This window comes from Trichomycterus rosablanca, chromosome 11 (genome assembly GCF_030014385.1).
Source record: "Trichomycterus rosablanca isolate fTriRos1 chromosome 11, fTriRos1.hap1, whole genome shotgun sequence".
NCBI classification, from domain to species: Eukaryota; Metazoa; Chordata; class Actinopteri; order Siluriformes; family Trichomycteridae; genus Trichomycterus; species Trichomycterus rosablanca.
Window position 1 is genome coordinate 39,371,180 of NC_085998.1, and position 23,038 is coordinate 39,394,217.

Below are 23,038 nucleotides of genomic sequence, written 5' to 3' on the forward strand. Positions count from 1 at the left end.
TGCCTTAATATGCTGTCTACTAAGGTATCTTAAAACTTCAATGTTGTTAGAATGAGTGAGCATCGGAAGCATCCTTTGCGGCCAAGGCAATCCCAGCATTCAGTGTGGCACAACTTTTCTCACAGAAAATTTTTTAAAAAACATGGCGGACGGTGCGGAGAAACGAATTGAGTTATTTTCAAATGTAAATAAATTATTATTGATTTTTAATTTGTATAAACTTGTACTAGTGTATTTATTTGCAAGTTTGGGTTTGTCAGGGACAGTTTAACCATTTTCGGTACACGGAGGGAGATGTTATTTGACATGCTAGTGCATTGTGCCACCTCATCCCATTGGTTTGAATGGCATGATGCTAACTGTGTTAGCTTAGTAAGCGAAACCCGATGTTATCACTGTCTACGTAGTGCATTTGAATAAGCTGCCTTGTAAGTCAATGACTTATTAGAATCCTTTCTACTGAGGCAGCTGCCTGTGTAGGCAGTAAGATAGCAAGGCAGCTCACTAGGTTTTCGAACACACCCTATGTGGAACACAACCAATAAAATCATGACTTCTTTTATTTAACCACAAAGATTAGAACTGAAATCAGGTGACGAGTGATTTTATTGAGAATCATCATTTTCATAAAGGCTTTTATTTCTATATAATACATTTTACATAGTATTTTAAACATCTTAATAATAATGTTTATAACTTTTAGCAACACATTATTCTTTTGTACTATTTACATCTCAGCAAATATTGTAATATCTACTAAATCTCTTTATCTTGCTGTTAATAGTGCTTATGTGCAAGAATAAACTAAAATAAATTAAGGTCCAGATTGGGGACCAGAATAAGAATGAGGTCCAGATCACAATAAGAGACACCAGGTACCTGGAACCATGAACCAAAGGTCTTTTTATGTTTTATTTTAAATCATTTGGTTACAGAGTGATAATAATAATAGAGATGATTGAAATCCAAATACTGCTGACAAACTTTCCTTACAATTTATACATGTTTAATTTCTACTGTATTATTAATTCACTTTAAAGTTATGAAGAATATCACATGACTAAGTGAGAATGTCTATAATATTAATATTTTAATTTAAATAAATAAAAAGATACTACATTATTTGGTAGCTTTACCCATTAAATGCTGCTTGGTATTTTTTTCTGGTGTTAGTAGAATTATGTAACACTTTGGCGCGAACAAGCACATCAGGAGGCCGAAGCTAGAAGCTAAAATGGCGAATATTTCAACAGCGGTGGTGAATTTACCAGGTGAGCTGACGTAGGCCGGCACAAACGCCAACCACACGGCACAAAAGATCAACATGCTAAAGGTGATGTATTTCGCCTCGTTGAAATTCCCGGGTAGTTTCCGAGCTAGGAACGCCAAAAGGAAGCACAAGCAGGCCAAGAGGCCGATGTAGCCCAGAACGCACCAGAACGCCAGGTCTGATCCCACACTGCAGTCCAGAATGACTTTGGAGCGCTGAGACTGTGTGTTCCTGTAGGGGAACGGCGGAGAGGCTATCAGCCACGTCGCACAGATGATCATCTGGACCAGAGTGCAGCTGAAGATGATGATTCTCTGCTGCGTCGGCCCCAGCCATTTCATCAAGTTGTTCCCGGGCTGGGTGGCCGTGAAGGCAGCCAGGACCACCAGGGTTTTGCCGAGGATGCAGGAGATGCAGAGCGAGAATGTGATGCTAAACGCCGTGTGGCGCAGCATGCACGACCAGGACGTGGGCTCACCGATGAAAATCAATGCACACAGGAAACAAAGAGTCAGCGAGAGCAGGATTAGGAAACTCAGCTCTGAATTGTTCATGCGCACTATGGGGGTGTTTCTGTAGTACAGGAAGACTGCAAACACGGCTAACGTGATGCATGCCCCCACTACAGAAATCACCGTCAGGGTTAAACCCATGGCATCATGGGAAAGGAACTCAACAATCTTTGGGACACACGCTGTTCCATTATCATTGGACCAGTAATCTTCAGGACAGTCCATGCAGTCTATTGAATCTGTGAACATTAAAAAAATATGTATAATAAAATAATTAATGCAGCAAAACATGAACAATAGCTTTAGTACAGTTATGTTTTATGAATCCACCGACCTGTCTGATTACTAATCTTGCCACTGTCACATGGTACACAGTCAAAGCAGCACACAGGCTCCCCCTGACGGACAGCCTTCCTAAATCCTGGAGTGCAGCCGACACTACAAATGGATACTGGCACCTATTTCCCAAAAATCAACAAGACGTCAGTAAAACTCTACAAAACTCTCCCTTTTTCTCCTAATTTATCATAGCCGGTTCCTTTTCTGTTTTTGCGGACCCTAATGGCGTACAAGCAGGGTATATTTGCCTGACACGCCCTCCCTCCGACATGTGCAGTCCCCGACCCCTTTTTACTCCCCTGTACTTTCAGGGTTCTTTTTAATCCAGTCTTTTCCCATCCAGCAGAATTTAGTGACCAATTTTGTCAGCTGCACTGTCTGCACTGCCAATTGTGCCCACCAGGTGGCACCCAGTCGACTGGTAGCAGAGCTGAGAGTCAAACTTGCAGTGCTGGTGTACTAGCAGAATAGCCCACTGCGCCACCTGGGCGGGAAGATTTCTGTAGTTACGTTCACATGCAAGGATTTTCTCCAGTCATATTGAATTCACTGGGATTATAGACAACGACTCAGGTGTTTTTAGGGTACCGGTAAGTACACGTTACCATGACAACCAGCATCACCCGGGTCCAGTCAGTCAGAGTAAAAGGAGCAGGACATTTACATGGTGGGAATTCTTTAGATAATTTATTGAATATAAGAATAAACACCATGTTCAATCGGATAATCAGATTCATCTGTAGTGAGGTGTAAACATGGACATGTTCTATTCTGATTGAAATTTGTTGTGACTTTTGGAGCATGTACTTTCCTTTAAATTTTAGAGTTTGAAGCATTCAGAAATAATAATAAAAATAATAATAATAATTATTATTATTATTATATATTCTTGGCCCCTTACATGGAGCAGCCTGGTGTAGTCAGCCGACGGTTCACTTTTGCCCAACTTACCTCCACTTGACCCTACAGAACTTCAATAGATGGTATCTCATGTACTGAACTACATTCTGAGAGCAGCTTGCCTCGCTTTTGTCTCCAGCCCACGTGATTCCAAAGTTGGAAATGACCAGCTCGCTGCCAGCCTCAAGAGCCCCATCATACATGCCTACTTTAACCAGCTCAATGTTCCCGGCCGTGCCCTTCTGCCAGTTGATCAGGTCGTAGGACGGGATCGTTTCACCGTTCGAGTCAAAGTTCACCGTCTCTCCTGAGATGGTAAAGGAGACCTCTTGGAGGTAATGCTGGAGCTGTGAGACAACACAAAATGAAATAATATGGACATGACAACATGCTGTTAGTCAAAACAATTAATATATAAAATATATTTACTAAAATTATGGGTACCTGCCATGGGTAGATTTTAGTGCTTTCAGCACATGTGGAGTTAACAAACGGCCCATGTCCAGCTTGGCAGGAGATGAGATTATGCAGTGAGTTAGCTATTGCGTACACGCCCTTATAGACATTATAGCCAATGCGAGGGCTGGATGTGTTCATGTAGGCCGAGTGTTCATTCCTGAGCACCTCATGCCCTTCACACATGGGCAAGTGAGAGCTGGTACTGAAGAAGGAGATAGGTGAGCACCCATACAGAGTACCCCACAGCTCATGCACCAGGGGGTTATCGGGGTATGTCTGTGGGTTCACCATTGTCAGATAGTCTCTCAGACCTGGAATGTGACCCTGCCGTATCGCAAACCCTATGGTGCCACCTAGGTAGGGGTAGAACTTACTTCCAGTGAACACTGAAGCTGTGACCCAGGCCTCGCTGGCGATCCACTGAATCGCTGTCATGTTCTGTTCCATGTAGTCTCTCAGAAAGGGCGTGAGCTCGCCCTCGGCCGAAAACACCACCACAACCCGAGCGCTGGAGCCGTTCATCACTCGCATGATCTCCAGGGCCCTTTGGGTGTCGTACAGCAAGGGAATCATTTCCTGGTAGGCTACACATACGTTTGTACCTTCGAGCTCAGCGAGCAGCCCTTGGAGGGCAGATCGACCGTACTCGTGGTCGCCCCTCACCACACCGATCCACGTCCAGTTGAAGTGCAGCAGCAGCTTGGCAATGGCTTTTACCTGGTAGGCGTCGCTGGGTATGACCCTGAAGAACGTGGGAAATTCTTGTCTGTTGCTCAGGCAGGCGCAGGACGAGAAGTAGCTGATCTTTAAAAGAAAAGCAGAAACAAATTTTCGTCAAGGTCTTGTATGCACAGGAGAGTTCAGCCCAGTCGCACACAGACCTTACACAGACTTTTCATTTCATTATTATAGACAGAAATAAGAGAGCTTAATGAGGAATGTAAATAACTAATAATTATTAAAACATAAATACATATTTTTTGTATTTTTTCTATTTGTGTACCATTGGAATCCTAAACGGTTGCAAAATTCTAGAAACCACGATAGACTGAGCTGAGCCCGATTCCCCAATGATGGCCAACATCGGACTGGCATTAGAACACATCGGTCTGTCGGCCTCGTTCAGTCCGTTCATGACGGCCAAAGCCGCTCTTTGTCCCGTTAGAGGGTACGCACAGGAGTCAAATATCTTATAGCCGAGCGTGTGGTTAGGTAACAGCATACTACTGTTATTAATTTCCTCCACTGCCAGTTTCATAATCAGAGCCCAGCGAAAAGCTCTGGGATCAAACCTGCTCAAAGGAAAATGCAAATCAGACACAAACAAACATGAAACAACATGAATTATACAAGATATAAAACACAATCCTACGTATTCTTCACATTTACACACAGAAATGTTTCAGTCTGTTATACAATAATCGTTCAGTACAATTTCAGTAGGACGTTTTTACCCATTGCACTTCACCGGTCCAGGTTTGTAGGTACAATTTGAATCTGGCATCTCCTGATTGTAATGAAAGGGGAAAATACCACCGATCACAAAGTCCCCGTCGGCCCTGAAGCCGGGTTCGAATTCATTCTGCAGAGTGCACTGAAGACTTAACGTCCCACCGAGCATCAATACAGAGAACAGAAGGAAGCACAGGGGTCGGACTGTCATCTTCAGCAACCCAAATCTGACTTACGATGATGGCAGGGGCTTTATTTTATACCGTACAGCGTCTGCCCCGTGGCCCTTATCACAACACCACAATCACATGGCGTCATGACATCACCAATACTGCCAATACGATTTTACACAATGTGCATGTCAATAAAACCACACGTCTGTTTGTTATGATGTGCATTTAAATATGTACATTATATTGACACGAGTTGTGTTTCTGCTTCAACAGGTGTAATATAATTCCAGCTGTGCACCAACAGTTTAGGGAAGGCCATTTCCTCTTCCAGCATGCAAAACTGCAGGATCCAAACTAATGGTTTTCTTGGTTAGCCACATCTGTCCATGTTTAAAAATACTAAATAAAAAATACTATTCATTTGTTGAGTTTAACATATAAAATAATAACAATAAAAAAAGATAAATAGATAGATAGATAGATATTGTTTTGATCCCGAAGGAAACTAAAGCCCTAGTAGCATTGAATAGTAATAAAAACACACACTATAAAAAATTTTTAATGCAAAATAACAAAAAAACCTGAAGAACATTGTAAAAATAACAGTACAGTTACAGAACTGAACATATACCTTCGAGGTACCTGTATTTGACATGTATTGGATAGCTGTAAAACAGTATATGCAAAACAGCACAGTTAATTTTCTTAATAAAATTTTTTCTGGTGTGGTAAATTCAGCAAATAAATAAAGATTGTGTAGTAAAATCTTTATTTTGTTGATATATATTTGAGAGGCATCAATCTAAACATAAATTTTGACAGGGGTGTCTGTTGTTTACATTTTCTAACCTTTTTAAACAATCATTGGTGCCTTTAATAAGAAACAGAATTATGAGTGTATTCATGTTTTAGTTAGTTTACCTCATTTAGTTTAGTTTTACTATTACGAAAAAAATACACAATGAGGAGACAGCCGTCAGTTTATTTATTTGTGCAGTAGCTTATGAGAAACTGCTGAACACTGGACCTATATAAACCAGGAACGCCTGGATTCACTGTCAGGGCAAGAACTGAGAAGTTAATAAAATTAGAGCTTTAATTAACCAGCATGTAGGAGGTAACACATTTATTTTTGAGGTAAATGGTTGGAGAGGCAATCAGGATCACAGTTGAAGATTTATCTGCAATTTTATGCTGCCTTCATCCCAACAAACAATGTGGAACACAAACCAATAAAATCACGACTTCATTTATTTAACCATGAAGATTAGAACTGAAATCAGGTTTATTATCAGACAAGAGAACCAAAACTCAGTAGTGTCCAGTGGTTTTATTGAGAATCATCATTATTATAAAGGCCTTTATTTTCTTATAATACATTTACTTATTTAATGATTACATTGTACATAGTATTTTAAAAATCTCAATATTTTTTGTACTATATACATCTCAGCAAATATTGTAAAATCTTCCAAATATGTTGATCTTGCTGGTAATAGTGCTTATGTGCAAGAATAAACTAGTTCTCAATAAGGTCCAGATTATAATAAGAGACACCAAGTACCTGGAACCATGAACCTCGTCACAGAAATAATAACAACAGAGATTACTGAAATCCAAATACTGCTGACATACGTTCCTTACAAGTATTTATACATGTTCAACTTCCACTGCTTTATTAATTCACTTTAAAGTTATGAAGAATATCACATGACTAAGTGAGAATGTCTATAATATTAATATTTGAATTTAAATAAATAAAAATATACTACATTATTTGGCAGCTTTACCCATTAAATGCTGCTTGGTATTTTTTTCTGGTGTTAGTAGAATTATGTAACACTTTGGCGCGAACAAGCACATCAGGAGGCCAAAGCTAGAAGCTAAAATGGCGAATATTTCGACGGCGGTGGTGAATTTACCAGGTGAGCTGACGTAGGCCGGGACAAACGCCAACCACACGGCACAAAAGATCAACATGCTAAAGGTGATGTATTTAGCCTCGTTGAAATTCCCGGGTAGTTTCCGAGCTAGGAACGCCAAAAGGAAGCACAAGCAGGCCAAGAGGCCGATGTAGCCCAGAACGCACCAAAACGCCAGGTCTGATCCCACACTGCAGTCCAGAATGACTTTGGAGCGCTGAGACTGTGTGTTCCTGTAGGGGAACGGCGGAGAGGCTATCAGCCACGCCGCACAGATGATCATCTGGACCAGAGTGCAGCTGAAGATGATGATTCTCTGCTGCGTCGGCCCCAGCCATTTCATCACGTTGTTCCCGGGCTGGGTGGCTGTGAAGGCAGCCAGGACCACCAGGGTTTTGCCGAGGATGCAGGAGATGCAGAGCGAGAAGGTGATGCTAAACGCCGTGTGGCGCAGCATGCACGACCAGGACGTGGGCTCACCGATGAAAATCAACGCACACAGGAAACAAAGAGTCAGCGAGAGCAGGATTAGGAAACTCAGCTCTGAATTGTTAATGCGCACCATGGGGGTTCCTCTATAGTGCAAGAATATTGCCAGGACGAATATCGTCAGACAGGAGCCAACGATGGCTATCACCATCAGGATGATCCCCATCGTATCCCTGTGGGACAGGAACTCCACAGCCTTAGGGATGCACACCGTTCCTTGAGTGCTGGACCAGTAGTCTTCGGGACAGGCCATGCAGTCTACTGAATCTTCACACACAAACGCAGAACAGGTTATTCGTTAATGCTGTGCTTCGTTAAGTCATTATAAAAGGTTTATAACACAAGAGTTGCCGATTACCTGTCTGATTACTAATCTTGCCGCTGTCACATGGTACACAGTCAAAGCAGCACAAAGGCTCGCCATTACGAACAGCCTTCCTGAATCCCGGAGAGCAGCTGTGACTGCAAACCGACACTGGTACCTGTTCCCAAATACATAGAACAAACAATGAGCCCAATCAGACATCAGTGGTTCTCAACCAGGGTGCCGAGCTCCCCTAGGGGGCCTCATTGAGCCTATAGAGGGGTCCTGTTACATGTAATTAATAAGAGGTAAAAGAATCACACATAATGGGACAGGGAAAACAATAGGCTGTTGGCGTGTGGGATATCTTGTGATGTCATAATTCAGTTTTAACCCTATTCTATAGCTCACGTTGGGTCTTTGAGAATGGACTTATTTGATTTGCCCGCCACAGCAGTGCAAAGGTTAACGTACGGCATCTTTGAATGATTCTGATTTAGTTGTTGATGCATCTTTCGCTGAAGCAGACCCAGGTGATGAAGCTCCTACCATCACCCATCAGAAATAAACCCACTATCAGAAAATACCAAGATTTTTACCATTGCAATAGATTCATCAAATTCCCCATGAGCAAGAACACAAAACCTTTTGTTGTCCTTGCTGAAAGTGTAGGAATAAGATCATAATCTGTGTCAAGGGGGTCCCAGAAAATAATTTGAACACAGAGGGGTCAAAGACAAAAACAAAAGGTTAAGAACCGGTGCTGCACTTTATCCGAAAGGCATCATCTTAAAATCAAACATTTCAGAAAATACAATTCTAGTTTATGTCCAGGTAAAATTACGCATGGAAATAGTTGTCGGTATTAGTCCAAGAATCAACACACCCAAAACAGGCGCTCTCCTCATTGTCTTCTAATTTATTTTGTATGAAGTTCTTTTCTAATCATTAATTTCTACATTGATAAGTGAACGAGCACCTTGCCTTGCTCTGATTGTCAGGCCAAACGATCGCATGATCCTGGATGACCAGTTCCTTCCCAGCCTCCATCGCACCATCATAAAGCCCCACCGTAACAAAATCAACATCTCCGTTCGGGCGCCTCTGCCAGTTTATCAGATCGTAAGATGGAACCGAGTCTCCTTTCACATCGAAGTTTACTCGTTCACCGGAAACTGAAAACGACACCTCCTGGAGGTAATGCTGAAGCTTTTAATGTAGATGAACATAGGAATTAAAATATTAATTTATAAAACATAAAAATAAATTATTATTTTGTAAGAATGCATTTTTGAAAACAGTACAGGATTTAATTTATACATAAAGATAAAGGTAAAAGTTTGCATACACTTCTTAGGGTCATGTATGTCCATGTTTATGTTTATTGTTTATTGGTTGGTTGGTTCAAAGAAGAAAAAAACAAAACAAAAATTAATTAATAACCTGTAATAAAATTTAAAACAACAGCAGTTATAATAATAATTTAATAAAAAATGATAATAATAATAAATATTATAAAATAATAATAATGATAATAATACAATAATTAAATAACAAAATGATAATATTAATGATACTATTTATAAAAAATAATAGCAACAGCAACAATAATAATGATAATAATAAATATAATAATAATAATATATGTATATATATATATATAATAATAAATATAATAATAATAAATGTAATAATAATAATAATATATATAATGATAATAATAATAAATATAATAAAATGATAATAATGATATAACAATACAATAATAAAATAATAAAATGTTAATATTAATAATATTATTTATAAAGACAAATAATAGTAACAAGAGCAACAACAACAACAACAACAATAAAAATAATAATAATAGTAATAATTAGAGGAGACAAAAAACAAAAAAATCAAGAATATTTTTGGAGATATTTTAAATGTTTTTATTTATATATTATTTATTTATTTGAGGGTTTAAAGAAGAATTTCTTCTAATTATCCACTCATATAAAATGGAACAGTTGCAGGCATGCATGACTATTACAAGTGTATGCAAATGTTTGATTTTCCCCGTGTGCTGGTGTATTACTTGGTTTAACAGGACTAGTGTTAAATATAATTGTAATATACTGTAAGGGTCGTACCTGCCATGGATAAATATTTTTGAGGTCTGCACATGCCGAGTTATTAAATGGCCCGTCTCCAGGTACACACTGTAGTAGATTATGAAGCGAGTGAGCGATGGCGTACACCGCTTTATACACGTTATACGTAACACGAGGACTCGAGGTGTTCATGTAGGCTGTATGTTCCTTGCTCAGCGTTTCCTGTCCTGTACAGAGGGGAAGTATGTTGTGATTGTTGGAAGATGTGAAGGGAGAGCAGCTGTACAGAGCCTCCCAAAGCTCCAGCACCAGAGGGTTAGACGGGTACCACTGTGGGTTCACCATCTGCAAATATTCCTTCAGTCCTGGTACAAACCCCTGACGGACAGCAAATCCGATCGTACCTGCTAGGAAGGGATATGCTTCTGCTAATATGGAGGCTGTGACCCAGGCCTCACTGGCAACCCACTGGATTCCTGAGATGTTTTGATTTCTGAATTCCCTCAAGAAAGGGTAAAACTCTCCCTCTCCCGAAAACACCACCACCACCCTGGCTGTGGATCTTTGCATCACGTTTAGAATCTCGAGGACCCTCTCTCGCTTGAAATCTTTGGGAATCATTTCGTGATAGGCCAGGCAGATGTCCGTGTTCTCGATCTCTTTCTTCAGGCCTTGTAAAGCAAACCTGCCATAATCGTGGTCTTCAGTGACCACGCCGATCCACGTCCAGCCGAATCTCTTCAGCAGCTGAGCGATGGCTTTTACCTGGTAGTCGTCGCTCGGGACTACTCTGAAAAACGTGGGGAATTGTTCCCGATCGCTTAGACAAGCGCAGGTAGAGAAGTAGCTTATCTGTAAAACAATAATCACTTAAAAGTTCAACATTTTACACCAAAAATAGATATTTTAACAGATCTTCAATATTAGATTTCTAAACTGGCTTTGCATGTGAGGATCTTAGTAAATTAGAATCATAAAACGCCAGGTAGCCAGAAAGTTTTAAAAAATCCCGTCACCCTTTACCATCGGTATTCTGAAAGGCTGTAGCGTTCTAGAAACAACAATGGTCTGTGAGGAACCAGATTCTCCAACGATGGCGAGTAAAGGGCCCGCACCGGAACACAGTGAGCCTACAGCCGCATCCTCATCATTCAGTACAGCCAGGACCGCCCTCTGAGCTGTGACTGGGGTCGCACACGAGTCGAATATCCTGTAGCCCAACGTATGGTTCGGCAGCAGGTCTGGACTCCTGTTGATCTCGTCTACAGCGAGCCTCATGGCCAGAGCCCAGCGCAACGCCCTGGAATCAAACCTACAGCACAAGCATGGAGGGGAGATGTTAAAACATTAAAAATGACAATGCTTTGTCAACCCGATGTAAAACTGTCTCACCCCTGACACTGTGCTGCCAGAGGTTTGGTGGTGTAGTCTGTCAGTGGTAGCTCCACTCTGTAGTGTAAAGGGAAAATCCCTCCGATGGTGACGTCTCCATCAGCTTTAAAAGAAGGTTTATCGAAATCCCCCTGTGATGAGCACCTATACTGAGCAGAAACAGTCGAGCAGGGAAGAAACAGGGCGGAAAGCAATAGGTACATCATCTCGCTCGACCTCCAGAGTGATCAAGACCGAACCTCCGAGGTGTTTTATAGGAGACCTTCAGGACCATCTGATTTGACATCACTTAGTTTTACGTTCCTAGTCAGGTGATCTTTTAACATGTGATCTCCCATTCTGATCTGCTCCTTTCAAAATCTAAAGTATTGGGACATCCTTTAAATCATTAAACCCATGTGTTTTAGCCACAACAATTACTAACAGGTTTAATAAATCAATGATATAACAAAGATTATGTGCTTTCCAAGTTTAGGGAAGGCCCTTTCCAATACTTCAGTCTTGTAAGAAGTTTTTGGCTGTTGTTCTAGCTGAAGATCACATATAGGTCAATCTGTTTTAATACTGTTTGTTTTTGAAATAGGACCTCCAACAAGCTCATGGTCAGGTGTCCAAATACTTTAGGCTATATCGCATATCATATATAAAGTGTGTGTTTTTTCATATTTTGGTAAATTTGGACATAATTTATATGGTTTTGTAGGACAAACTGCATTAAGACTATAAATATCACATACTTGTTTTGGTCCAAGATAAAAATATTACAAATTGTAATTTAATAAACTGGGTACTTAATAAAGCCAGCAGTGGTCTTTAAAAAATGCTGCCACGGCCCCCGGTCACCAGTCATGACTGTCATATGCTGGGGGGGGGGGGTGCTGCCTTCCACCCCTGGAGACATCGTAGGTCCCTCTTGACAGCAATAAACAAAAAACGTTAGAGATGAAAAACCAAAACAACCATGCAACAGATTGAGCTCCAGGAGAAGCCAGTTATGTCTTTAAATTGGGCCTTTACTCTGGCGTATCGGTCTTACAAATAAGAGAGGATACAGAAGAGGCTGGTCCTGATCGGCTGCAGCTAATTAAGACTTAATGACTTAAGAGACTTAAGACTGCTCTTGAAGTGCCAATTAAAGGAACTGGTCTCAACACCCAGTTTCATGCTTATGTTGGGTGCAGGGTCATGGTAATACTGATACAGGAACTGTCCTTTTCCAAACTGCTGGCCCCAAATTTTTTATCATATAATTTATTTTTTTTATATATAACTGATTTTTTTCCCCCAATTTTTTCCGCCTAATCTAGTCGTGTCCAATTACCCTGAATGCGTCCTCTATACTGATTCGACCCTTCACCGCTGACTGAGGACGCCTCTCAACTGACATACGCCCCCTCCGGCACGTACAGTCAGTACAGACTGCACTTTTCACCTGCACGAGGCGAGTTCATACACTTGACGGGCACTGTGTATAGAGGGCCACACCCCAATCAGCATTATTCCTCAGCCCTGTGCAGGCGCCATCAGTCAGCCAGCACGGGCCGCAGTCGCACCAGTTATGAGGACCTATGATCCGACTTTCTTACCCTCTAACCCTGAACAACAGCCAATCGTTGTTCATGCTGCCGCCCAACCCAGTCGGAAAGGCAGAGCTGAGATTCTATACGATGTATTCGAAACCAGACATGATTGGCCCTGTCTATATCCACAGAAAAGGAAGGGGGTTGTTGCTGCAATTGTGACCTCTGCTGGCTGGTCAGGGCACCTACATGAGAAATGATCATTTGAAAACATAAAACACTAATTTGTTTGAAATAAGGAAAAACCTTACTTAGACATTTTGAAATGTGTACTTGTACTTACTGTAACCTTATAGATATATATTTATACTAGTCTTACAGATTATGTTTGATTTTTGCTTCATAAACATCTCAACACATATAATTAACACAAAAGCACGACTCACAGTTAAGTGCAGTCTTGTTATAAAAAACAAATACAGCGGGAGCAGCGAACGTCATTGGTTCACGTGGTTCTCTGGGAATAGTCGAGGCTGTCCCAAGATTTTCGTGCTACATATATATGCCCACTTGTGCCACCTTGCTGATTTGTGTCAGTTATGGCACGTCATGCTTGTTTCTTTACATTCTGGCTTCTTTTTTACCCACATACGTGGTGTCAGTCCACAAACGGGGACGAGTGTGTTTATCAGGGAGATGAAGGGACACACAGTTTCTACCAGGATGGAGATGTGGTACTGGGAGGTCTGTTTCCTCTGCATTACAGCCCTGTGTCTGCAGCGCAGTCTTTCCAAAGCAAACCTCCACCAACGGAGTATAAGTAGTACGTCCCAGATTATTAAATTATTACGATCCAGAATATTAAATTAAGTCTTTTTTAGTATCACAGTTTTGCTTTAAATATTTGATGTATTATTTGATGTATTATTATTGTCGTATTGTGTCTCTGCATCTGCTGCAGCTTTAGTTCTCGAGCCCTGAGGTGGATGAGGACCATGACGTTCGCCGTGACAGAGATAAACACGAGACGAGACCTGCTACCGAATCTGTATTTGGGCTACCACATCCGAGACAGCTGCGACGACATTCCGGTGTCCGTCAAAAACTCACTGCTGCTGGTCAACGGGCAGCCAGAAAAAGGGAACGGGTCCGGCTGCGCTAATGTCGGGAGGCGGCCGTCTCCTGTCATTGTGGGAGATGCTGCATCTGGGATCTCCATGTCCGTGCTCAGAACGCTGGGTTCATTTAGTATACCTTTGGTAAGAATGAAATCAGCTGGGTGGATTGAACATTATTGCTCATATGTTATTATATTAGTAGAACATTGTCGGTTTGATCAGCTTGTTGCAGGAACACTTACTTTATTGAGTCTTATATAGATATAAGATATTAGTGGTACTTTCAGAGACTGTATTGCACTTCTCACTAAGTATTCCCAGTGCTCAACCAACAAACAGTGATAGAAAGAATGAGCTGTAACTTATGTAGTCAAACAAAGAGGTACAGCAAGTAAAGGACGTCAAACCTGGGTTAAATCCTCGCTTTTGGTCACTGTCTTGCTTTTCTTTTCATTTCCAGTCCCAAATGTACCCTAGTTGCCTTCTGATGGACTGGTTCAGTTCTCCAACCTGTCAAAACATGCTGGGAGATGAGTCCAGGGTGTAATCATGCCTTGCACCCTGTAGTTTTAGGTGTCAATGGACTTATTGTGATCCTGACCAAGATGACGAGCCAAGTTAAAAGAAATGAATGAATAAATAAGCTGTCATCTCACAACTTACCTCATTTTTTCCATTTTAGATCTTACAGGCATTTACTGCTATTTTGCTTGAATAAAATCTAAACATAATTCTTATTATAATTCCATGTCCTCTCAGGTGAGCTACTTTGCGTCCTGCTCGTGTCTGAGCAACAAGAACGAGTTCCCCACATTCATGCGGACGATGCCAAGCGACGAATTTCAGATTAAAGCTTTAGCTAAGCTGGTCCATTACTTCCGCTGGACCTGGGTGGGCGTCATAGGTGTGGAGTCGGACTATGCCCGCTTCGCGATCCAGCTCTTCCTGAAGGAGTCAGCCAGGTACAGCGTGTGCCCAGCATACGTGCACTTTTACCCCGTCACCCTGAATGCAGAGGCCATCCAGGAGCTGCTGGACACGGTCCGAGCCTCGACGGCCACGGTCGTACTGAATTTCTCGGGCGAGTCTGAGCTGCACACCATCCTGAAGGAGTGCAGGAGACAAAACATCACACATCTGCAGTGGATCGCGAGCGAAGCCTGGGCTACGTCACAGGCGCTGTGGGCCGATTTTAGCGATCTCTTACAGGGAACTCTGGGCTTTGCTATTCGGAAAGGTGACATTCCAAACCTTGGTGGTTATCTCAGAGAGATTAACGCTTCCAGTGGGCAAACCTCCCACTTTTTGGCAGAGTTTTGGGAGGAAACTTTTAACTGTCGGGTCAATAGATCCATAAATACTCATATGCACACAAACACTGCCCAGGTGAAAGAAACCTGTAGTGGGAAGGAGAGTCTGGACGAGGTGTACACACCATACGCAGATGTATCACAGCTAAGAGTGTCCTACAACGTGTACAAAGCTGTGTACCTGATAGCACACGCCCTGCATGATATGAGTTACTGTGTTCCAGGACAAGGCCCCTTCCAAAATGGGACATGTGGAAGCCTGAATCCTCTTGTTCCATGGCAGGTGTGCTATTTAATGGTCTGTTTTAGCATATCATACAATACTGTTGTTGGTTGATTTATGTAAATGCAATAATCAGATGGTCAATCTTCCCTAAAGCTTCTGAGCTACATGAAAAGAACGCGATTCACGTCTCTCGGCGAGGACGTTCGCTTCGACCAGAAAGGCGACCCCATAGCCTCCTACGATCTGATGAACTGGCAGGTGGGGAGCGATGGCTCACTCCAGCTAACGAAGGTGGGCTTCTACGATGCGTCGCTCCGAGAGGACCGAGACCTGGTCATAAATGAATCTGTGATTACGTGGCACAGAGGAAATAAGGTGTGTGCCATTTCATTCATCACCAGATCGTGTTCCACACGCCTGCTGTTCACTCATTTATTCTGCATCTCAGCTGATTTTATATTAGGACTTGTTCTAATCTCACAGTATGAGAGAAATGTGCATCAAAAAATAGTTTCTACATCGATCATGTTCACCGTCACATAAACCCCAAAAGCTCAAAGTCCAGTCGGGTGAAATCATCTTCAAAACTTGGCTGATCAATAACCTTAATGCCCTTACCTTCTATAGCATCTTATTTAGGCTTGCAACTAACAGGGCCGTATCCTTGGACTTTTGTATCCTGGCGGTTAAGGTACTGGTGACTAGTAATCAAAAAGTCACTGGTTCAAGCCCCACCTCTGCCAGGTTGCTGCTGTTGGGCCCTTAAGCAAGGCCCTTAACCCTCAATTGTTTATATTGTATACTGTCACAGTACCGTAAGTCACTTTGGATAAAGGCGTCTGCTAATCGCCGAAAATGTAAATGTTGTCTAGTTAAACTAGAGTAGGGTAATGTTTACTGTGGAAGCTCTTCTGTAAGACGCTCTGGATAAGAGTGCCTGCGAATCGCCAAAAATGTAAATGTAAATCTCAAAAGGTTGGTTATTCAGTTCTAGCACAGACAGACAGGACAGAAGCTTTCCTTTAAAAATGAGCAATAATTAAAATGAAGGATTTTAATATAACCACTATTTTTTTAAATATTTTTTTATTTATTATACTTTTTTTTATAGGTTTGCCTTTACATAACCTCTATACTTTTATACACATGAATTGTAACTTGTTAATTGTAAAAACTGTGTATTTACGAGCATAAGCAAATACAGTGGGAGCCAAAAGTCTAAGTTAATCAGTGAAAATGCTTCTATTTTACATATTAATAATGTTTTCATTTTCTAATTTTCTATCACCACTAATTCTACTCAGGGTTGTGGTCAGTCCAACCTACTGGGCAGAAACACCCCAGACAAGTCACTAGTGACATTCTTTTTAGTCACCAGTGACTTTGAGCAGGTGGATTTATTCAACTCCCATTTTAATTGGTGTTTCCAGACCTTTGGCCCAAAATTCAAAAAGTCTAAGTCAAGAAAATGGAGCACACATTAATTACATTACTATATTTTTGCAGAGATGTTGTTGGTAGTTCCAGCTCTGAGATATCTGCTGTATGAATGAAATAACCTTTACAGCAGTCTGAGTCTTGGCAAAAAAGATGATAATTCCTCTGGTAAAGTCACAATTTCCAAATTCCCCATAATTTTATTAAGATTTAGGTAAGAAAAGTAACTTGGCTCAGTTTATCCAAACATAACACACTAAATCATTGCAAAACAGCTGCAACAGAAATTTGCCCTCTGATGACAACCATTCTGATTTCCCAAAAGTAGCAATTGCATGCATCACTCGAGTATCAGTGCTTTACAGTATTTGTAGTAAAAGGATTCTCAGTATAGATGGAGTATGTATTTATCTATGTAAAAATTAAATGTCCTCATGCGGTTCTTAGGCACCGGTATCACTGTGCAGCAAGAGCTGTGTGCCGGGCTCCAGGAAGGCCAGGCGAAAGGGTGAACCTATATGTTGCTTCGACTGTATTCCATGTGCTGAGGGAGAGATTAGCAATCAAACAGGTGTGAAATCTGTCTTGTTCACTATTTCTATTTCCTCTGATGAATTTTATCTTCATAATGTTGAATTGCAACCGTTTCTGATCAATTTTCTCACAGACTCGATTGATTGTTTGAGATGCTCGAGAGAAACGTGGTCAAACCAAGCCAGAGACCAATGCATGCCAAAGACCCTGGAGTACCTGTCCTTTACAGAGCCATTAGGAGTAGTCCTCTGGGCCGTTTCAGCTTCTGGAGCTTGTCTGACTGCGGCGGTGCTTTGTGTGTTCTTTACCCACCGGAACACTCCGGTGGTCCGAGGCAACAACATGGAACTTAGCTTCCTGCTCCTCTTGTTCATTTGTGCATGCTTTTTAATTAGCTTGACATTCATCGGTAAGCCCACGGACTGGCTCTGCCAGATCAGATTCACCGCTTTTGGAGTCAGCTTTGCACTTTGCATCGCTTGCATCTTGGCTAAGACGGTCGTAGTTTTGATGGCTTTCAGGGCTACCCTACCCGGGAGCGATGTACTGAAATGGTTCGGCCCAATCCAGCAGAGGTTCAGCGTCGTACTCTGCTCTCTAGTACAAGTGATTATCTGCATAATCTGGCTAACAAGCAAACCTCCATTAGCCGTCTTTAACACCGAGTTTCTGGGTCCTTCTATCATTCTGGAGTGTAAGGTGGGATCTGAGGTTGGGTTCTGGTGTGTCTTGGGGTACATTGGGCTCCTGGCTTGTTTGTGCTTTTTAATCGCCTTCTTGGCCAGGAAGCTCCCGGACAATTTCAACGAGGCAAAGTTCATCACATTCAGCATGCTCATCTTTTTTGCGGTGTGGATAACGTTCATTCCTGTTTACGTCAGCACTCGTGGAAAATATATGGTCGCTGTGCACGTCTTTGCCATTTTAGCTTCTGCATTTGGGCTACTTTTGTGTATATTTGCCCCAAAGTGCTACATCATTCTGCTGAAACCTGAGAAGAACAGCAAAAAGCACATGATGAAAAAATAACACCATCACTCACTGACCTGACTGATCACATATTAGTAAATCTGTATATAAATAAAGATATGTAAAGATGAACTTTGATCCTGACATTATAATAAAGATATCTGCTTTGAAGTATATGTTGTGCTTTTTTCTTTAAAGGTACAAAACACACACACACACACACACACACACACAGAAGTGAATTTATTTATTGAATATAAAACAGAACATGTTTTCCAGTCACATTTCCAGTAAAATAACTACAAACATTTTCAATCAATAATCATAATGCAGCTGTCCAGAATATTAGATCCAACTCATAATAAGAGCCACTTGTATACAGTGACATAAAACTTTCTAAGGCTGAGACCTTGACAAAACACATTGAAAGGTGAAATCAAAGAAACTCAACACCCTTTGTGAAGAAATTTGTACCTTAAACTCGACGTGTGTGTGACCGTCGCTTTGTTCAGCGCTCGGCTTGATCAGTAAAACCTCAACGTGTGAATCTGAGCTGAATCTGCATCAGTGTGGAATAAGGTTCAGATCCAGGGTTACAGCTCCACATGTATCTGTGTTAATCTGGATTCTCCTCCCTGTTTCACTTTTAAACTTGTGTTACAGCTCCAGCTTCTGAGAAATGGTGAGAATCAGAATCAGCTTCTCCCAGAGTCTAAAACGCTTCTGGTTCAAAATAAAGCTTAACGTGGTTTAATGTAGTAAAAGAAGGAGACAGGAGCACTAAACTTCTCTTCATTATTACTGCTCATAAGTTCCTCCACTAATCACATTCCTCACTCGCTGTTTTACTACAATAAGTCACGGTAAGTTTTGTGCACCGCCGTCACATTTCATAGGAAATAACGGCACAGCGGCGCAAAAGCGGTGTAAAAGCGGTCTCATGTGAATGCGCCGGTGCTGAAGGGAATATGGTATTCCAACATCAAGCATCTCCACCATTAAGAAGCATCAGGAAACAATAAAGAAGTAAAACTAAAGTGCAGCTTTTATTGTATTTTTATTGATGTGTAACTGTTTGTAATTGTATTTCAGTGTGTTTATATTACATTTGTGTTATTTTCACTGTTTAAGTGTCAAAAACAACCTCAATATTTTACATGAGACTAAAATATCTGCAGCTCCACGCAACCATGGATGCATTAACAGGTTTCACAAACATCCTCATGGGAAAAAATACCTCGACGCCACTCCCAGAACCAAATGACGTTAAGTTTTAAGGCACCGCTGTACTAATAAAAGTACCTCGTAATTTGAATGACATGAACATGACACCTGTATCAGTATAAATATTATTGTGACTTTTCAAATTATGAGTAGATAAAATATATCTTTAAGGCCCTAGTGGGTTCTGACGGTTCCCCTCTGAATTATAATGAATAAATATAAATTACTTTGCATTATAGGACTATATTGTGAGTCTATCAGGTGCAGCAGTGTTGTTGGGATTGTAAATACTGAGTAAACTTACTTGCTTAAACATAGTATGCATCTTTAAACAAGCCACACTACTTTAAAAATGGCTTTAGACTAGAATTATCTCTGAATTAATATTACACTTCAATATCATAGTAGATGCCATTCAAATAACAATATTAACTAAAATTTAGCATTTTTCCCCATGACGTGTTTCTTTGTGTTTTGTTCTGGTTTGATTAAAATGACGTAACACTTCGGCGCAAAAATGCACAACAGTAAACCAAAAGCCGACGACAAAATAGCAAAAATCTCCACGGCTACTGTGTATTTACCAGGTGAACTGACGTACGCTGGAATAAAAGTGATCCAAACTGCACAGAATATCAACATGCTGAACGTGATCAGTTTGGCTTCGTTAAAATTATCGGGAAGTTTTCGGGCTAAAAAGGCCAGAACCAAACAGATGAGGGCGAGGAGGCCGATGTATCCTAAAACCGCATAAAAGGCCACGTCAGAACCCGTGTTACATTCTAAAATGATTTTTCTGCTGTGCTGCGTGAAGACTTTATCAGGGAACGGAGGGTTAATATTCAGCCAGAGAACACAGATCCCGATCTGAACGGCCGTGCAGGAACACACGAAGGTTCTCTGCTGCGCCGGCCCAAACTTTCCTGCCACGTTGTTTCCAGGTAAAGTCGCTCTGAACGCCGTTACGACGACTAGAGTCTTTCCCAGCATGCAGGAAATGCAGGAAGCGAACGTGATACCAAACGCCGTGTGGCGCAGCATGCAGGACCAGGCCGAGGGTTCACCGATAAACGTGAGGGGACAAAGGAAGCAGAATATAAGTGAGAGGAGTAAAAGCAGACTGAGCTCTGAGTTATTGGCTCTCACTATGGGTGTGTTTCTGAAGCGTATGAACACCAGCATGGTACAGAAAGTTAAACAAGCACCAAACAGTGAGACAGAAATCAGAACCACTCCCATCGTCTCAGTGAACGACAGGAACTCTGTGCTTTTCATCACGCAGCCGTCTCTCCTCTCATTGGACCAGAACTCTTCAGGACAGGTGATGCAGTCGGCGGCTCCTAAAGCAGAGAAATATCCAATAAAAGGCAAGTTTATATACCCCGCATATACGCTGTAATATTCAGCTGGAATCTTCACCTGTTGTATTCGATATCGAACCATCAGCACACGGGATGCAGTCAAAACAGCACAGAGGACGTCCTTTGATTCGAGCTTTCCTGGTTCCTTGGGGACAGATTTCGGAGCACACAGCTTTTGGGGTCTGACAGAATAAAGTATATGTTAGATCTATAATCAGGGTAACAACAACATGATTTTAGTTATGGTGTGTTTATAGTACCGTGTTCCCTGTGCACCAGACGATCTTGTCTTCATCGATCACGAGTTCATATCCACCATTCGCTGCTGGACTGAAGTGACCGACCGATATGTGCTGCACTTGTCCGTCCCTCAGCTGCCAGTTTATAAGCTCATATGAGGCTGGCGGGTCTCCGTTCTTGTCAAAAAACACTTCCTCTCCATAAGCATCTACAAAACGTACTGTTTTTAACTGCTCAGTTACCTTGTGAATACAAATACATTACAGTTCTGATCAAATTTAGCATTTCTGGACTCAATTTAAATCAAATTAATTCACGCACTCAGCTTACCAGGTTGGGCGTGACCTGTGAAGCAGTACGACACGGGGTCAAGACATTGCTATCAGGACTTTTACAAAACATCACTTGGTGTATGGCGTGTGCAATCGCATATATTGCTTGATAGACATTATAAGCCACCCTTAGTTGTGTAACGTCAAAGAATTTATTAGTGTAATTGACTTTTTCCTCTCCTGAACACACCTTCGTGGTGTTAATTAAACCAGATAGTGCAGACGGGGGTTTACAGCCCACCAACGTTTCCCAAAAATCACTGACAAAACTGGATTCTCCTTCATGATAGGGGCTGATATCTTTGAGAACCGGCTCCAGTTTGGGCATGGCCATCTTTCTGACCACAAATCCTATCGTCCCACCGAATGATCTGAACATCTCTGGAGTTGATGGTCTGTCGGCCGTTATCCAGGCTTCACTCGCGATCCACTGTATTCCTGTGATGTTCTGCTTCACTATTTCACTCATTAACGGGTAAAGATCACCCTCAGGAACAAACGCCAGAATCACCCTCACTGTCGACTGTTTTATCAGTTTCGCAACTTCTAGGATTTTATTTTGGGGATATGTGCGCAAAATCGTGCCCACAAATGCGATGCAGACCCCGTGTGCCTCCACCTCCTTTGTAAAAGCCGATATGCCATTTCTTCCATAATCATTGTCAGATTGTAAAACTCCGATCCACGTCCATCCGAATTGTCTGACAAGGAAAGCCAAAGCCTTCGCTTGGTGGTAATCACTTGGTATTGTGCGGAAAAATGTCGAATGTTTATTTTTGTCACTTAAACAAGCGCACGTTGAAAAGTAGCTCACCTATACAGACAAAAAAAAAATCCATAAAAATCACAACGATACGTTTTTATATTTTTTTGCACGTAGGTGTCACTTGATTATTACCACAGGAACTCGAAAAGGTCCAAGCAGCCCAGCAACAGCTATAGACTGGGATGATCCCGATTCCGCGACAAAAGCCGATACGGGAGGCGGATGACATTGAGATGAAGAGCTATTTTCTTCTGACATACTCAGCAGAGTAAGTGCAGCTCTCAAGACGACAGTAGGAGAGGCGCAAGAGTCTGAAATTTTATATCCTAGAGTGATTTTAGGGAGCAAACGAGCGTCCCTGTTTATCTCCTCTATTGCAAACATCATGGTCCTGGTCCAGCGAAATGCTCGCAGGTCAAATCTGTGTTAAATGACAGCAAGAATATATAGAATGTTATAATAATCCCCTACATTTATACTATATAGTTTAGCATTTGATCATTTAAAACTCACCCTCTACATTTAACTTTGGGAGGTTGGTCATCAAATGATGCAGGAATATTCTCCTGCTTATTAAAAATAGGAAAAATGCCACCTATCATGATGTCCCCTTCCTTAAACATGTCTTGCATCTCAAACTTACCAAGCAGTTCACATGCCAAGCCTGTTTGTGTACAGAGACAAAAACAAAGATGA

The 23,038-nt window shown here is 41.5% G+C and overlaps 4 protein-coding genes across 4 annotated transcripts; 1 reads left to right on the top strand and 3 right to left on the bottom strand.

Annotated features, from left to right (window-relative positions):
• Positions 1-1,119: 1,119 nt before the first annotated feature.
• On the bottom strand, positions 1,120-5,071 carry LOC134322904 (extracellular calcium-sensing receptor-like). Its single transcript, XM_063004317.1, has 6 exons — positions 4,935-5,071; positions 4,484-4,772; positions 3,466-4,284; positions 3,144-3,368; positions 2,117-2,240; positions 1,120-2,021 (listed from the first exon to the last, which is right to left on the bottom strand). Exons 1-6 carry the CDS (start codon positions 4,982-4,984, stop codon positions 1,120-1,122), a joined length of 2,409 nt encoding a protein of 802 aa, XP_062860387.1. The 5' UTR covers positions 4,985-5,071.
• A 1,807-nt stretch (positions 5,072-6,878) lies between these two features.
• Positions 6,879-11,206, bottom strand: LOC134322906 (extracellular calcium-sensing receptor-like). Its single transcript, XM_063004319.1, has 5 exons — positions 10,937-11,206; positions 9,953-10,765; positions 8,805-9,029; positions 7,875-7,998; positions 6,879-7,783 (listed from the first exon to the last, which is right to left on the bottom strand). The coding sequence occupies exons 1-5, from the start codon at positions 11,189-11,191 to the stop codon at positions 6,879-6,881; spliced, it is 2,322 nt and encodes a 773-aa protein (XP_062860389.1). The 5' UTR covers positions 11,192-11,206.
• Positions 11,207-12,266: 1,060 nt separating this feature from the next.
• On the top strand, positions 12,267-18,479 carry LOC134322964 (extracellular calcium-sensing receptor-like). The gene is made up of 7 exons (XM_063004369.1): positions 12,267-12,296; positions 13,488-13,648; positions 13,787-14,084; positions 14,703-15,536; positions 15,633-15,854; positions 17,364-17,487; positions 17,584-18,479. The coding sequence occupies exons 1-7, from the start codon at positions 12,267-12,269 to the stop codon at positions 18,477-18,479; spliced, it is 2,565 nt and encodes an 854-aa protein (XP_062860439.1).
• A 1,596-nt stretch (positions 18,480-20,075) lies between these two features.
• On the bottom strand, positions 20,076-22,992 carry LOC134323414 (extracellular calcium-sensing receptor). Its single transcript, XM_063004942.1, has 6 exons — positions 22,856-22,992; positions 22,475-22,763; positions 21,590-22,390; positions 21,260-21,474; positions 21,063-21,184; positions 20,076-20,983 (listed from the first exon to the last, which is right to left on the bottom strand). Exons 1-6 carry the CDS (start codon positions 22,972-22,974, stop codon positions 20,076-20,078), a joined length of 2,454 nt encoding a protein of 817 aa, XP_062861012.1. The 5' UTR covers positions 22,975-22,992.
• Positions 22,993-23,038: the final 46 nt, after the last annotated feature.